Genomic DNA, 17,859 nt, shown 5'->3' on the forward strand with positions numbered 1-17,859 from the left:
AACTAGTGGGTGAGATGAACAGGAAAGAGTGGTTAGGAAATGGCATGAGGTTAGGCCAGGAGGGCAGCCCCTCTTTGACCTTGACTCTAACCTTGATCAGGAGGAGCTTGATGGCTCCCACCTGGAGAACTTAGAACTCCCAGAGGATACAGAAGTGGCCTTGAGGAAGCCCCCTTTGTTCCTCCTGGAAAGTGCCGAGTAGACCAAGGAGGTCTAGATCCCCCTCTGCAGAATCCAATGCATCAGGAGATCCAGTAGGGACCTCAATTTCTAGTAAAAGGGGGAACTCTTTGGATAGGGGTTACCAACTTCTTGAGCTTGAGAAAGTTAGGCTTAGGCTCAGGCAAGAGCAGTTGGCCCTTGACAGAGAGTCCCTAGAAGTCCAGGCAGCAGGGAAGAAATTGGGACTAGAGTCCCATGGTGGCAGCAACAGTGTCCCTAGACCTAAGCAACATTCCTTTGAACATAGGAACCTGAACAAGATTGCCCCTCCCTACCATGTTGGGGAGGACATCCACAAATGGATAACTGCTTTAGAAAGGGCCTGTAACATTCAGAGGGTCCCTCAAGAGCAGTGGGCAGCTATCTTGTGGCTCTCCTTTGCTGACAAAGGTAGAGATAAGCTCCTCACTGTTAGAGAAGAGGCTGCTGATAATTACACAGCTTTGACGAGTGCTCTCATTGATAGGTTCGGCGTAACCACTGATCAATACAGGATTAAGTTCAGGGATACCCAAAAGGCAAAAACCCAGGGTAGATTTTGTGGATAGTGCCATTAAGGCTCTGGAAGGTTGGTTACTTGGCAGCAAAGTGCATGACTATGAAGGACTGTACAATTTGATTATGAGGGAGCAGATCCTTAATAATTGTCAGAACCAGCTTTTGCATCAATACCTAGTAGACTCAGATCTGACCTCTCCCCAAGAATCGTGAAAGAAGGCAGATAAATGGGTCAGAACCAGAGTTAAGCAGAAAAATCAGAGCAATGGTGGTGACCAGAAGAAACAGAATTCTTCAAAATCCCAGGATAAGAGTGGAGACAAGGGCAAATATAAAAAAGAGTCTTCACAAGGGCCCCAAAAATCTGCATCTGAGGGGGTCACAATCATCCAAGAAAGGCAAGAAGAAACCTTGGTGCTACGTCCAAAAGCCAAGGAGACAACTACTACCACCACTGCCCCTAAGGCAACTGCCCCTCCTAGCACAAGTACAAGTGGTAGTACATGAAACAAGGGATTAGTGGGGATAACCTTGGGTTCTGACTTAGTCAGAACTCCAGCTGAAGCTGTTCTAATCTTTAATGGTGGCATAGATCTTGCCACCTTACTGGTGAGTCCCACTAACTTGGGCCGGTACAGGCAACAGCCTTTGATAATGGGAAAGAGGCCATGTCCTACAGGAACACAGGTGCCAGTGTCACTATGGTGACAGAGAATCTTGTGTCTCCTGACCAGATCATTCTTGGACAAGTGTACCAAGTGACCAATGCTAGCAATGTCAGGACTGACCATTCCTTGGCAGTTGTGAATCTAAGCTGGGGAGGGGTAACTGAACCTAAAAGGGTTGTGGTATCTACAGACCTACCTGTAGATTGCTTGTTGGACAATGATTTGGAAACTTCGACCAGGGCTGAAGCTGAGTTCAGGACTCATGCAGAAATGTTGGGCATCACTGCAAGTATGTTTGCTGTGACCAGGTCACAAGCAAAACGGCTTTCCACTGAAGAGACCCTGGATCCACGCACAATGGACCAAGTGCCTTCCTAGAGAAGGAGCTGGAGGGGTAAAGAGGTGGCTTCCCCCCAGACTCAGAGTGAGGATCAGTCTCTTCAGGGAGATGATCTTAACCTCTGTGAAGGTACTGCCCCAGATGAGCTTGAACCTGATCAGGTTGAGTTCTTGAGGTCAGGGGGCCCTTCCAGAGCAGACTTGAGATTGGAGCAGCAAACCTGCCCCTCTCATGAACCCCTCACACAGCAGGCTGCTCCTGAGGCTGCTGAGAATGTCAGTTGGTCCCATACTCAGAGGGTAGAGACCCCAAGCCTGGTGCCACCAGGCGGTTGGTAATACCCCAGAAGTTTAGAGGCTTCCTGCTCACCCTTGCACATGACATTCCCTTACCAGGACACCTAGGGCAAAGTAAGACTTAGGACAGCTTTCACTTTTGTCTCATATTTTTTCTAGCCTGTTTTTGTTGGACTTAGGATTAAGTGCATGACCAGTGCTAAAGGGCATATGCTCTCTGTTTAAATTGTGATTATGATTGGTTACCATGATTGGCCTATTTGCTTTACTTTGTTATTCCCTAGTAAAGTGCACTGTGTCTGCCAAGGGCCTGTAAATCAAATGCACTAGTGGGCCTACAGCACGGGTTGTGCCACCCACCCATGTAGCATTTCAAATGGGACTCAGTCCACTGCAATGTCTGGGAGTGCAGTTTCCACTGCCATATCGACCTGGCAAGTGCACCCACTTGCCAGGCCCTAACCTTCCCTTTTCTTACACGTAAGGCACCACTAAGGTATATTCAAGGTACCCCATGGGCAGGGTGCAGTGTATGTGAAAGGTAGGACATGTACTGGTGTGTTTTACATGTCCTGATAGTGAAATACTGTGTATTTCGGTTTTCACTATTGCAAGGACTAGTTCTTCCATAGGCTATCATTGGAGCTGCCTTTTAACATTTTACATGTGCAACTTTCAATTGGGAACAGCTAGAGATGTGGAGTTTAGAGGGGGCTTGCCTACAACCTTTTGAAAGTCATATTTTGAGTTGTGTACGTTGGACTTTCGTTGCTTTGGTCTTGTTTGGTTTAGATAAAGATACTTTATTTTTTTCAACTGGTGTGGTGTCTATTTGTAGTATTTTCACTGTGTATGTGTTATGTATAAATGCTTTGCACATTACTTCTAAGATAAGCCTGTCTGCTCATGCCAAGCTACCTAGAAGCTGAGCAGGAGTGTGTAACTCCCTTATCCTGACTAGAAAGAATGGTCCCTACTTGGGCAGGGTGCAAGCCACTGCCAACTAGAGACCCCTTTTCTAACAAAGAGTTTTAATATGTTCACTGTCAGATCTCCGAGAGTGCTACCTTATATGACTCAGTGTTAAGCCTTAGCTAAATAAGAAGGAGTGGTGCGTGGTTGGTGAGCAGTCATTCACCACCTGGAAAGTACCTATCTCTGTGGCATGACTTCAAATGAAAAGCATTCAACATTTATTTAATACCCGCCACATACTACAGTGTAAGGGCAGAGAGTAAGCTTAACCCTGCCACCTGCCTGATTGGAGAAAAATGAAGAAGGGAGACAAATGGTTTGTTCATTCACAGTTGGACATTCCAAATACTTCGGCCAAAAGTCTTCTCTGTCTGTTTCTAGTTGAAATATACATCCAGCCCAAAGCTAGAAAACAAACAGCTGCCCAAAACTTATTTTGGGGTAGGTAGATTTGTCTACAGATCAACCAATGAAGAAACCTACCTGCATGAATTACACCTATCTGTTAAAACGCTTTCCACATTTAAAAAGTTCATATATTGAATGAATATTTTTAAATTGATGCATTGCCCATAAAAACAGCCACCTTTGGCAATAATATATATTTAACTATACACAGCACATAGTGGATGTCTGCTTTGAAATCAAAGGTCTATAGTTAGTCCAATAACATAAGAGAAACTTACATTTCCTACCAAAGTAGAACAAACTGTTTACTGGATGTGTTTTTATCATTTACAACGTCAATTGCAGGATTAATCCTGTATTCCTCAAATTAGTAAGGGGGACTCAAGGAAAACAAATAAGTGTCTCAACAGGTGGAATATAGACCCGTAAAATGGGATTATTTTATTTCATTCTAGTTCTGCCACCTGGCTTTGCTGTTTGCTTGCTACTTAGCCAAAATAAATATTTTTCAAGGGTCCATGACTTTAACTTGTAAATAAAAGGGATGATTGTTCATTTATATTGCAGCTATAGACAGCATGACAGTAGTAGATTTTGGTGTAGAGTCATTTTAGTGTACCATCCAAGTATTTCAATTTAAGTATATATTCTTCAATTTGATGGATCTATCTGTTCTCACTGTGTATTAAAATAATGTAATCTGCAACACATATTCTCATCAGAAGAAACTCTGGTAGGATTCAACATACAAAGCACTGTGGCTCATTAAAACTATGTCACCAGAAACAAGGAATTAATTACTTGATTTATATTTTGCTTTCCTGCCAAAACTAAAGATACTAAAAAACAATTCTCTTGATCTCAGAGACAGCGATAGCTATTTGTAAACTCACTTATTCTGTGTGTGTTGTCCAACTTAAGGTTTACACCTATCCAGATTTTGAGCTGATCTATTAGAGAGAGCAGCTTCCCTACTGGGACCAACGCTGTATTGGAGTCAGGATAAATCATAAGGGTCATAGAAAGATTTTAATTAGGAAAATAACATGTATAATTACTGTGCAAGGAGGTACCAATGAAGGAGGGATCAGAGGGGCGTTTTCCGCTCACAAGGAGTGAGTGGGAGGTCCAGACTGGTAAAGTGCCCCGGCAATGAGACTTTTAGAAAGAAAACTACCAGTAGTTCCTCAGAGAGAGAAGAGGGGTGGAGGTGAATCGGTGATTGAGCCTAAGAGGACTACATGTACACTATGTGTAAAGTGGGTAATCCTTTCGTTGGATTTTAATGCCCTCACACACCCTTTCAGGTGTCATGCTTCATCATCTGGGCTGCTCCTCGTCGGGCCGGCGGTGCAATGCCTAACGGGCTCCCTAAAAAAGGGGCACTTTATCGGAGTTCTTTTAATCCAACAGCCGTCAGGTGAAGTGCGGGTGTGTGGGCCTGGTTATTGTAGATACAAAAAGTGAGTTAAAACAGGGTCGAAAGTACCAGTGTGGAAAATCAATTTATTCTAAAGGTCTCCTTCCCTGATTAAAAAGGTGTATGTAGCACTAAGTAGAGTGTAATGTCTCTAGTTGTAGTGCATGGGATTGGTGGTCAACATGTTTCTCGCAATGAGCACGTGCGCTCGCGATTCGTCAGGACCTATCTACAATAGTAAGAGGGGACTATCTATAATATAATGGTCTCCTAGTCACAGTGAGTCATGTGAACAAAAAACTTGTTTCTAAAATACCTGTAAAGGTCTGGTGCTACCTGTAGAAAAAACGATACATTAAATAGATCATTGTTGAGACATATAGCCACAAGTATCAGGAAATATAAATCAAAAAAGGCTTGCAAGGTGATTCATCTCCAACGTAGTTAAAATGCAACAGTGGTGACTGCTGGTGCTTGAGCGTCAACAACTGCTCCTAAAAAGTGGTGTACCAACAAGGTGAACTATAGTGGCTAAACACCTATGTGGGACATTAAAAAACAATCAAGGCGGCAGAAAACATCAGTAAACTCACCCTATTCAGTAGGACTGTAGACCACAACAGGGCTCGGTGGACTCAGCGTGCGGCGAAGGACCTCTAAAAGTAGGTCTGAACTACAAGGTGATAGCGAGTTTAAACAATGTAAAAAATCACAATTTATACATTTGGGGACATATGGCACTGTCAAGCTCTAGGCATTTGCTGACTGGATGACCCCACGGACAGGCTATACTCCCAAGGGATGTGGGTTGAAATTACATGTGATTGTGGGCTGTCTACTCATGCAGCAGGGGTTTAATATATGTCAGTGGGGGCCCAATCATATACCACGAGTTCCTTACTTAAGGACCCAGTAATTGTACAATTGCATTTAACGATGGGGAATTGTTCAGAGCATCGCTATTTCACCCGATGCATCCAACCGGGTGTCAGCGGGAGAGCCGATAGCTCGCGCTGCTGTTAGAAGAGTGTTACAAGCGCTCGGGGAGAAGCTAAGGTATTTAACCGTCTGGAAAATATGAAGGCACGGACTCCGTATATTAATACTTACATCTGCCCCGCTCACGCTCAGTCTCTGGACCTACCCGAGCCACCGAGTCTGGGAGGTGGCGACCAGGACGCTGGGTGAAGCTTAAATGCATCCGGTCATATCACGTGACAAGGTCACATGATCGGAACTAAAACTCGTTCGAGTAGCGCCGGGTTTATTTTTCTTCAGCTGGGATTATGTCTCAATAAAATATTGATGCGCAGTTTAATCAGTATTTGGATCCCAAAAAACAGTGGATGTGTGTAAAATCCTTTCCATGAAGGAAAGAAGGACAACATTGTCGGCCATCTTGGTTTGGGAAGCGAGATGTCGATAATGTTATCTGCATAGTGTCAAATGAGCGCAGAGAGGAGGTAGGATGCACAGACAACCTCAGTAGTATGTAATAATGGGTTGTGGTTGATAATGTGAACCTTGGCATGCACTAAAAGGCGTATTCATTACAGCAATTGTTTTAGATCTTAAGCCTAAGTGAAGATCAAGGCAGAAGAGTGAACTAGTTGCCAAGAGTATACCACGTTAGAGCTTAAGGGCTCCCCAGGGGATATCATCATTAAGCCCAATAACATTCGAAGACAGACGGTGTATCCATCTCTGTTCCTTCTTAAAGAGACTGTGTTGTGACAATTGGGGGTTGGTTTCTAGAATCAGCCATTTAACAGAGTCTGGGGAATGTTGTTTCTCTAGAAAATGGGCACTGATCTTTGTGTTCTGTTTTTTGCACCGAAAATTGCTGCGATGTTCAGAGATTCGCAATTTTATTGGTCTAGTCGTCATCCCTATGTAGTACAAATTGCAGGGACATGTAAGGAGATAAATGCAATTACTGGTGTTGCAGTTGGTATGCGACCTCAATTCCCAAGTAAAAGTAGTATTAAGGGTGACGATTTTATGTACAGACGTGAATGTACAGGCAGTACACATACCACACGGGAAATGTCCTTTAACTGCAGGCAGTTGCCAGAGTGTGTTCTGAGTGGCTTTGATTTTGGGTCTGGGTCTGGTTTGTATTACCAAATCTTTGATGTTTTTGGTGCGTCTGTATGCAAATCTAGGTGGTTCAAGGTTCATTTTCCCAGTATTGAGAATGTTCCAGTGTTTCTTTAGAACCTTAACTACTCGGTTGGTGTTGGGTGTGAAGGTTGTGACACAGGTAAGGATATCAGAAACAGCAGTGGTGTTCTCTCTGGGTTCCAAAAGGGCTTCTCTGTTGTTATTACGTGCCCGTTTTTTGGATTTGGTGATACTTTGTAGCGGGTATTGTCTTTCTCTCAATTTATGGGAAAGGATTTCTGCTTCACTTTTGAAAGTATCGATGGTGCTACAGTTTCGTCTCAATCTAAGAAACTGCCCGAAGGGTGAGTTTACTGATGTTTTCTGCCGCCTTGATTGTTTTTTAATGTCCCACATAGGTGTTTAGCCACTATAGTTCACCTTGTTGGTACACCACTTTTTAGGAGCAGTTGTTGACGCTCAAGCACCAGCAGTCACCACTGTTGCATTTTAACTACGTTGGAGATGAATCACCTTGCAAGCCTTTTTTGATTTATATTTCCTGATACTTGTGGCTATATGTCTCAACAATGATCTATTTAATGTATCGTTTTTTCTACAGGTAGCACCAGACCTTTACAGGTATTTTAGAAACAAGTTTTTTGTTCACATGACTCACTGTGACTAGGAGACCATTATATTATAGATAGTCCCCTCTTACTATTGTAGATAGGTCCTGACGAATCGCGAGCGCACGTGCTCATTGCGAGAAACATGTTGACCACCAATCCCATGCACTACAACTAGAGACATTACACTCTACTTAGTGCTACATACACCTTTTTAATCAGGGAAGGAGACCTTTAGAATAAATTGATTTTCCACACTGGTACTTTCGACCCTGTTTTAACTCACTTTTTGTATCTACAATAACCAGGCCCACACACCCGCACTTCACCTGACGGCTGTTGGATTAAAAGAACTCCGATAAAGTGCCCCTTTTTTAGGGAGCCCGTTAGGCATTGCACCGCCGGCCCGACGAGGAGCAGCCCAGATGATGAAGCATGACACCTGAAAGGGTGTGTGAGGGCATTAAAATCCAACGAAAGGATTACCCACTTTACACATAGTGTACATGTAGTCCTCTTAGGCTCAATCACCGATTCACCTCCACCCCTCTTCTCTCTCTGAGGAACTACTGGTAGTTTTCTTTCTAAAAGTCTCATTGCCGGGGCACTTTACCAGTCTGGACCTCCCACTCACTCCTTGTGAGCGGAAAACGCCCCTCTGATCCCTCCTTCATTGGTACCTACGTTCTGCACGGCTTAAACCCCCGTGGGATTCTCTTATTGGTGGGTGAGATTGGTTCTATCCCCCGACTTATCTAATCTTTCCCTCTTCTTTTTGGGAAAGCAGTACGGTTACCCATTTTGTAACGGTTTTTACACCCCAGTCTCCTATCCAACCCTTCCATCCATGGAGGGACAGGGTTTGAGTTATGGGGATGATCAAGCAGCAGAAATTCTCCGGACCCCGTCTATTCTGGGCCTCGACCAAGAATTGGCCACTGGCAGCCAATCAGCTGAATGGCAATCACTCTCGGATCTAAAAAGAGAATGGGTACGCATTACACTACATGGTGCCCTTATGACGGAGTACTTCAGGGCCAATATCTCTCCTAATGGCCTTGTAGTGAAGAATTTTCCCAGAATCTTCTGGGAAGATGGGCGATTTAAAGTCGAATGGTCTCAGATATCGTGGAAGTGTACCAGGGACCTACTCATTCTGATAGTGAACACTGCGAAGAGATTGGCAGATGAGTTACTTATACGTATTCAGACGATGGAAAGTAATCTCAAACAAAACAACCCTGGCTCCCAGTATAAATCGAAACTAACTGAGATCAACAATGAGATAGCCGAACATAGAGAATACTTAATGAAACAGAAAGTAACAAAGCTCCAAAAAGACATCAAACGCTTTGATAAGGAAAAAGTCTACCCTTACCTTAAAGCAGATTATGTCCCGCCCAATACCAACTACTCATCAGACATTGATTCTGACTCCTCAAGGAGAGGATCTTCCACCAACAGTGACTCTAGCACTGAGAATATGAGACCTAATCAGGCTAGAGGGAAGAAAGGTAGACGTGGATACAATTACTTTCCACCCACACCTTATCAGGGACCAGCCTTCTGGCAATACCCTATGTACACACAAGGCCCCCCTCAATTTGGCCCTCAAGGTTTACCACAATTTGCACCTCAGGGCATGATCCAGCCCACACCTTTTTTAGGCAGAGGTTGGGGCAGAGGGCGAGGGCGAAGAAGAGGGGCCCCACAAGAGAAAAGAGTACAATGGGAAGAACCCCCACAACGGGGAGTGGAAACCAGGAGTCACACCAGGAAACAAACTTAGTTGTCAATTTGTCCTCCAGACAATTGACAGCCACAGAGGACAGCGTCCAACAGAAAGGACTGGGATTTGTCCCTACCCCCAGGGTAGACCCTTTCAACCAAACTTGCGAATTACATCAATTCTTCCGCAAGATCAGGTTGAAATTTTTCTTTGAGGGCAAAGATTATATATCGGACAATGATTCAGGTTTACGTAACCCTTCCACCTTTACTCCCCACTCAGGGATGATACCAAATGAAGTACTCACTTATGAGCAGGCAGTACTTAAGGATATTAAAACCATTCCTACACACAAGCATTTCAATAACCTCAGCAGAACAGAGAGGCTTGCTATCACAACGTTGGCGGACGACCCATCTATTACCATCAAACAGGCCGACAAAGGTGGGGCCACTGTTATAATGGCAACCACTGATTATGACAACGAGTGTTTGCGTCAATTGGGTAATAGGAAGTACTATACACCAATTCCGAACAACCCCACTCAACGTCTAAAAACTACAATTACTGGTTTGGTCGACTCCGCAGAGAGCAACGGTTGGTTAAGTGAGAAGGAGGCTTCCTTCTTAATCCAAAAAGAACCAAGGACCCCCTATTTTTATGTTCTACCAAAGATTCATAAGGGGGTCACACCAGTACCTGGACGCCCCATAGTATCGGGCATTAACTCAATTCTAGAACCCTTGTCGCAATTTTGCGATCATTTCCTGCAACCTTTAGTGAAACGCACGCCCTCTTACATACAGGACACGACGGATGTTCTACGCCTACTTGACCAAACAGAGGATACCCACAACGTCAACTTCCTCATCACTCTAGACGTGGAAGCCCTATATACTAACATTCCACAAAGGGCAACTCTCGAAGTGATTGAGGAAGTACTTGGAGGTGAACCTTGGGAATCGCCCACCCCAGTGTCCTTCATCATTGAATGTGCCACCTTAGCCCTGACAGAAAACTTCTTCGAGTTTAAAGGCCAATTATATCACCAGACTCAAGGTACTTCCATGGGAAGTACCTTTGCTCCGAGTCTAGCCTGTTTGTACATGGCCTGGTTTGAGGGGTTACATATCTTCTGTGATACGAATCCATACCGCCAAAACATTCTACTATGGAGACGATTCATAGATGATATTTTGATTTTTTGGTCAGGAGATTCTGGGAGCTACGAAATATTTTATACATGGCTCAATCAGTTGAATCCCCACCTTAACTTCACCATCACAGCGTCCCCCTCGGAGATCGCTTTCCTTGACTTAACCATTATGTTGACCGAGGGCATCCTTTCCACGACTCTTTACAAGAAGAGTACTGATCGCAATAGCCTGCTGCACTTTACCAGTCACCACCCGAGAGCTCTCAAGGAGAATTTGCCCTTCGGGCAGTTTCTTAGATTGAGACGAAACTGTAGCACCATCGATACTTTCAAAAGTGAAGCAGAAATCCTTTCCCATAAATTGAGAGAAAGACAATACCCGCTACAAAGTATCACCAAATCCAAAAAACGGGCACGTAATAACAACAGAGAAGCCCTTTTGGAACCCAGAGAGAACACCACTGCTGTTTCTGATATCCTTACCTGTGTCACAACCTTCACACCCAACACCAACCGAGTAGTTAAGGTTCTAAAGAAACACTGGAACATTCTCAATACTGGGAAAATGAACCTTGAACCACCTAGATTTGCATACAGACGCACCAAAAACATCAAAGATTTGGTAATACAAACCAGACCCAGACCCAAAATCAAAGCCACTCAGAACACACTCTGGCAACTGCCTGCAGTTAAAGGACATTTCCCGTGTGGTATGTGTACTGCCTGTACATTCACGTCTGTACATAAAATCGTCACCCTTAATACTACTTTTACTTGGGAATTGAGGTCGCATACCAACTGCAACACCAGTAATTGCATTTATCTCCTTACATGTCGCTGCAATTTGTACTACATAGGGATGACGACTAGACCAATAAAATTGCGAATCTCTGAACATCGCAGCAATTTTCGGTGCAAAAAACAGAACACAAAGATCAGTGCCCATTTTCTAGAGAAACAACATTCCCCAGACTCTGTTAAATGGCTGATTCTAGAAACCAACCCCCAATTGTCACAACACAGTCTCTTTAAGAAGGAACAGAGATGGATACACCGTCTGTCTTCGAATGTTATTGGGCTTAATGATGATATCCCCTGGGGAGCCCTTAAGCTCTAACGTGGTATACTCTTGGCAACTAGTTCACTCTTCTGCCTTGATCTTCACTTAGGCTTAAGATCTAAAACAATTGCTGTAATGAATACGCCTTTTAGTGCATGCCAAGGTTCACATTATCAACCACAACCCGTTATTACATACTACTGAGGTTGTCTGTGCATCCTACCTCCTCTCTGCGCTCATTTGACACTATGCAGATAACATTATCGACATCTCGCTTCCCAAACCAAGATGGCCGACAATGTTGTCCTTCTTTCCTTCATGGAAAGGATTTTACACACATCCACTGTTTTTTGGGATCCAAATACTGATTAAACTGCGCATCAATATTTTATTGAGACATAATCCCAGCTGAAGAAAAATAAACCCCGCGCTACTCGAACGAGTTTTAGTTCCGATCATGTGACCTTGTCACGTGATATGACCGGATGCATTTAAGCTTCACCCAGCGTCCTGGTCGCCACCTCCCAGACTCGGTGGCTCGGGTAGGTCCAGAGACTGAGCGTGAGCGGGGCAGATGTAAGTATTAATATACGGAGTCCGTGCCTTCATATTTTCCGGACGGTTAAATACCTTAGCTTCTCCCCGAGCGCTTGTAACACTCTTCTAACAGCAGCGCGAGCTATCGGCTCTCCCGCTGACACCCGGTTGGATGCATCGGGTGAAATAGCGATGCTCTGAACAATTCCCCATCGTTAAATGCAATTGTACAATTACTGGGTCCTTAAGTAAGGAACTCGTGGTATATGATTGGGCCCCCACTGACATATATTAAACCCCTGCTGCATGAGTAGACAGCCCACAATCACATGTAATTTCAACCCACATCCCTTGGGAGTATAGCCTGTCCGTGGGGTCATCCAGTCAGCAAATGCCTAGAGCTTGACAGTGCCATATGTCCCCAAATGTATAAATTGTGATTTTTTACATTGTTTAAACTCGCTATCACCTTGTAGTTCAGACCTACTTTTAGAGGTCCTTCGCCGCACGCTGAGTCCACCGAGCCCTGTTGTGGTCTACAGTCCTACTGAATAGGGTGAGTTTACTGATGTTTTCTGCCGCCTTGATTATTTTTTAATGTCCCACATAGGTGTTTAGCCACTATAGTTCACCTTGTTGGTAACCACTTTTTAGGAGCAGTTGTTGACGCTCAAGCACCAGCAGTCACCACTGTTGCATTTTAACTACGTTGGAGATGAATCACCTTGCAAGCCTTTTTTGATTTATATTTCCTGATACTTGTGGCTATATGTCTCAACAATGATCTATTTAATGTATCGTTTTTTCTACAGGTAGCACCAGACCTTTACAGGTATTTTAGAAACAAGTTTTTTGTTCACATGACTCACTGTGACTAGGAGACCATTATATTATAGATAGTCCCCTCTTACTATTGTAGATAGGTCCTGACGAATCGCGAGCGCACGTGCTCATTGCGAGAAACATGTTGACCACCAATCCCATGCACTACAACTAGAGACATTACACTCTACTTAGTGCTACATACACCTTTTTAATCAGGGAAGGAGACCTTTAGAATAAATTGATTTTCCACACTGGTACTTTCGACCCTGTTTTAACTCACTTTTTGTATCTACAATAACCAGGCCCACACACCCGCACTTCACCTGACGGCTGTTGGATTAAAAGAACTCCGATAAAGTGCCCCTTTTTTAGGGAGCCCGTTAGGCATTGCACCGCCGGCCCGACGAGGAGCAGCCCAGATGATGAAGCATGACACCTGAAAGGGTGTGTGAGGGCATTAAAATCCAACGAAAGGATTACCCACTTTACACATAGTGTACATGTAGTCCTCTTAGGCTCAATCACCGATTCACCTCCACCCCTCTTCTCTCTCTGAGGAACTACTGGTAGTTTTCTTTCTAAAAGTGCAACCCATCTCAATTGTGCCCCACTCTAACTTCCTAAAACGTACATATACTTTATATACATATACTTTTGATCCATTTTATTTGGGCTCACAATCAACATTACTAGACAATTTACAGATATATCTGGGAATGCAAGACAATATATAAGACCCTATGGATCCTCAATTGTGCACAGCATAGCTGAACATGAATGGCTTTAAATTGATTAATCCTTTCAGGACAAAGCGCTATCCCTACCACAATGCTTACATCCAATTCAATTCCTTTGCAGTGTATGTGAGCTCCTGTATAACTAGTAGTAATATCCTCAGGACAAACATTTAACTTTTGCCCCAGAGCTACTTAATATAAAAATGTTAAAAAACAGACATACCACAGTAGAGTGCATGAGAGTAACCCATATATTTAAATCTGACTGAAGGTATTAATTTAGTTTCTAAATTAACATTCTAAAAGGCAAACAATAACAGATAACAACAAAATACTGTTGCCATGTGCAAGCTCTACAATTACTGCTGGAGCTTAACCCCTTCAGCGCTGCGCGGATTCCCCCGCGGTGCTGAAGGGTTCGAGCGCGGGCGGGGCCATGACGGAACGGTTCCGTCATGAGCACAGCTCAACCGATGCTCATGACGGAACCGTTCCGTCATGAGCATCGAAGGGGTTAAAATAAACTCACGTTGCATGGTCTTAGAGGGCAAATACACATCATCTATTGGTCAGTGTTTAGGTTAAGAACTCATGTTTTGCTGAACAGACCAAGGGCAGGGCAGAAAACTCTGTGGTTGCACAAACTAAATTTAATCACATATAGATTCATTACTGAGCAAGCTGTAGCTTTGCCCTCTACTTTGCTCAAATATGCTATTTTCTCCAAATAAAGTTCTGAGTTGAGCTAAACTACAGTAAACTGAGACAATCGTGAAAAACAACCCACTACCCTCCCAATTCTGCTCTGCATTTTTTTGCATGCTCGAATCTTAGCTATAGATGGTGCTAAGGAACGATGAGGTTTATACAAGTCAGTAATACATATTCCTCCAACATAATCATATACTCACACTTCATAATTATCAAGATGCAAAAAAATAGAGCATGGGTAGATCATCAGATGCCACGTAACAGACAACAAAAATATTTCAGCCCCTCTTTTCGTCCACTTACATCTAAAAACCTTCGTGTTTTATCCAGCTGCTTCTCCAAGGCCTGATTCTTCTGTCTTAAGTCCGCAATGTCCTCATTTCTTTCCTGTTCCAACTCAATGTACCGGTTAACTTGCTCCTCTAAGTCAGATTCCAGGATTTTCAGCTGCTTCTGTAGATCCTCATGTTCTTTCTCCGCTTGTCGCTGGACCTCGATTTTCTCCTTCATTAGCTTTTCAGTCTCTTCAAGCAATTCTGTTTGGTATAAAAGGTAACAAATGTGTCTATTAGAAAACATTGTCAGAGTATTGCATCTATGAAGGACGGATGATGATTGCATCCATGAAGGACGGATGATGGGGACCTAAATAAGTTCATTTCAGAGGATTCTGCAAAATGTATTGCAGCCTGTTTCAGATGACTTGCTGAAAACCTCTATGCCTAGGACTTCACCAGACACCCGACTTAAAAGTTAAAAGAATAACTTTAGGTAGTGCTCTTATTAGCTGCACAGCATCTCTGACATCCGGGCATCTCATAAGAAACGTCCAAAGTACACAGTAGAATGCAATCAGCCAGTGAAAAAGGGCATAGTCCTCAACTATGGTTAGAAAAGTGGATGTTACTCCTTGAAAAAGCACACAACCTACGATAACAATGTGCTTTAGGGCTTCAGTGAACTAATTGCAGCCGGGGTTTGTTCGGCTGAATTGCCAGCAAGTGTAGAAGAACATAATGAGAGTGGGCACTACCAAGGGATAAATGATTCTAAACTTCAAAGAAACATGTTAAAAGGGATATTGACTCCAAATGGAGCACCGATCAATTAAGCAGAATAACATCTGTAAGGCCATTTTACAAAAGGGATGTACACAACTCTGTTTACTCGCAGCAAACTTCTTTTTATAGACGTTTTTAGAAAAACACTCAGCCTACCTTTAGTTCGGTCAAGATATGCAAATACTTCAAGTAAGAATTGCCTTTCAAAAACTGATTCAGGAGGCAAAGCAAGTTTGCTACATCAGATGTTTCACTGAGTGTGACGAATTCCTAGCGTCATATAATAATAATAAGTCCAACGTGGCCACCAGGGTAAAAACATTTAGGGCGCTCCAATGTGCTACATCACAATTTAATATTTTCTTCTTATAAATCTGTATTTGATTCAGTAAACTGTTTTCACTCAAAAAATACTAACTTTCCCCTGGAGTAACAAGGCGGGTGCAATTTATGAGCTGTGTGCAAAGCCAAATCAAATTGTGGTACTGTGTACCCTACGATGGCTTGGATTATGCTAGTGCACAATATGACTTGGGGAAAAAAAATTTAAGTGAGAGGCTTGGGCATGGTGTTTACTTTCTAACCGTCAAACGCTTATGAAAGGATAGTCAAGGCGCAGAAAGACTAAGTGAACAAGTTACATTGTTAGTGGTAAAAATATGTATGCTGCTGAGCAGTATCTCCGTGGCATAATGGACACAGTGAATGGCTGTGTGGAGATAAGAAAATAGGTGCTTGAGGGGAGAGGAAAAGTTGGGGTGGGGGAGGAATGCTAGATGCTGCAACACATCTGATAGAATCCGATGACCATCTTGAGAGTGAGTGGATGGCCACTAGAAGCATGCCAGGTGGCCTTTGCTTGTACAGAAGCTATAGAGCAACTTTCCGTACTTAACAACAGGAAACAATGCACCACGTACCTAGGACCCACTGGGGGTGTGTACTTGGAGGAGACCAAGGTTAACATCAGCCATAATTTAATAGCTGGAGAGTTTAGAACAACAGTAGAGCCAGATAAAGAGGAATGATGTATTCTTAGTCTCTCACCAACTGACATATGGGGTCGGAGTAGGGGGTATTGTGGTGCTGCTGCAGTAATTGGTGAAGCAATTACATCTAATCTGAACTAAGTGGGTTTTTGATGTGATCAAGAAGAGTCTGCCTGATGATGGCAACAAGTCTATCCTTCTCTGTTACCGAATCGACAGTGAAAACAAACACATATTTTTTAACCATTATTTAGGCAACGGTAGTGCTAATTGTGTTGGTCCAGGTTGCCGCTTTCAACATGTCTGAGTCCTGGACAGGATGGACAAAGGATTTGTTTTGAGAGGCACAGTTACAGCTTGCATCATATTACTTTTTGATGCTGGGTGCAGCATGTGAAACTAGGACAGCAACGTTTGAAACAAAAAAATCTGTAACATGCAGGATGCGCCAGAAATCAGCCTCATCTTCAATTGATGAATATGTTTTGGTTACCAGAGGTGATTAGGATGTACATAGTGAACTTTCATAAGTTCATAGGGAACACTGGACTAGTTCTAATGCTTGAGAAATAAAAGAACGGTTGTACCTTTACCTATGCCTAGTCCATTTAGATGGTGCCAGGTGAAGGTGCAAGTTCCTCCAACAATAACTGTGGTTAAAAAACATATTTTGACCACAGTCTATCAGTCGAAAAAGCAAGTTAACACTGATGGTCCACAAAGTTATTTTCATATACTTCTTGCAAATAATGTTCTGACTTAGCTTAATGCAGATTAGAGAAGACCAATAATTACTGAATTAAGTTAATCAAAGTTTGACTAGGCAAACAATGTATTTGTGCTTGCAGGCATATTCTACACAGTTCACAAAAAGTAGTGGAAGCTGTGTTTAATCTCATACAACGCCACCACAGTGCATTGTCTTGGACTGACTCTCAGTGATGGTGTGTGGATCTGAGAAGAGCCTTTATTCCATAGAGGCCATGAAGAACTACAAGGACACATAAAAGTCTATAATCCAAATAACTACAGGAAGGCTTTAGCAAACTGAAGAAGCTGATCTCTCTGGAAACAAAGTTGGTGGATGCCTTTCAAGGTGAAATTCAAATGATTCAGTATCGGGTAAAGGTATTCTTTAGGAAAGCACATTGAAACTCTAGAATTTGCTTATGGTAATGTAATTAATCTACAAAGCTGATGTGGGTGTGCTTGATCCTTTGAAGAAGACTTGAGGTTGTACAATTATAAGATCTAAACGATAATGAGCCTAATAATGTTGACAAAAGAAATAATCATATGGACCTATTTACACTAACCTAATAGTTCCTGATAATGTGATATTAACATGCACATGATGAGAAGCAACAGTGCAAGCTGAATGAGGTATGGGCCCTGTGTTTGCACAATCACCTGTGACACCTGTGTGTGGCATTGTGGACTCAAAACCTTCCTAGTAGACCATTCACTGACACAAGCCATCTCAAAGCCCACTCAC

General features: G+C 43.1%; 1 protein-coding gene across 5 annotated transcripts in view; it reads right to left on the reverse strand.

Moving 5' to 3' along the window:
* AKAP9 (A-kinase anchoring protein 9) overlaps window positions 1–17,859 on the reverse strand; it is a 1,384,828-nt gene that overhangs the window by 444,954 nt on the left and 922,015 nt on the right. For all 5 annotated transcript variants that reach the window (XM_085631105.1, XM_085631108.1, XM_085631107.1 and 2 more), the window contains one exon: window positions 14,618–14,850. In XM_085631105.1, the coding sequence (XP_085487231.1) occupies window positions 14,618–14,850 (233 nt within the window). The remainder of the gene's footprint in view (window positions 1–14,617; window positions 14,851–17,859) is intronic.

This window comes from Triturus cristatus, chromosome 10 (assembly GCF_964204655.1).
Source record: "Triturus cristatus chromosome 10, aTriCri1.1, whole genome shotgun sequence".
NCBI classification, from domain to species: domain Eukaryota; kingdom Metazoa; phylum Chordata; class Amphibia; order Caudata; family Salamandridae; genus Triturus; species Triturus cristatus.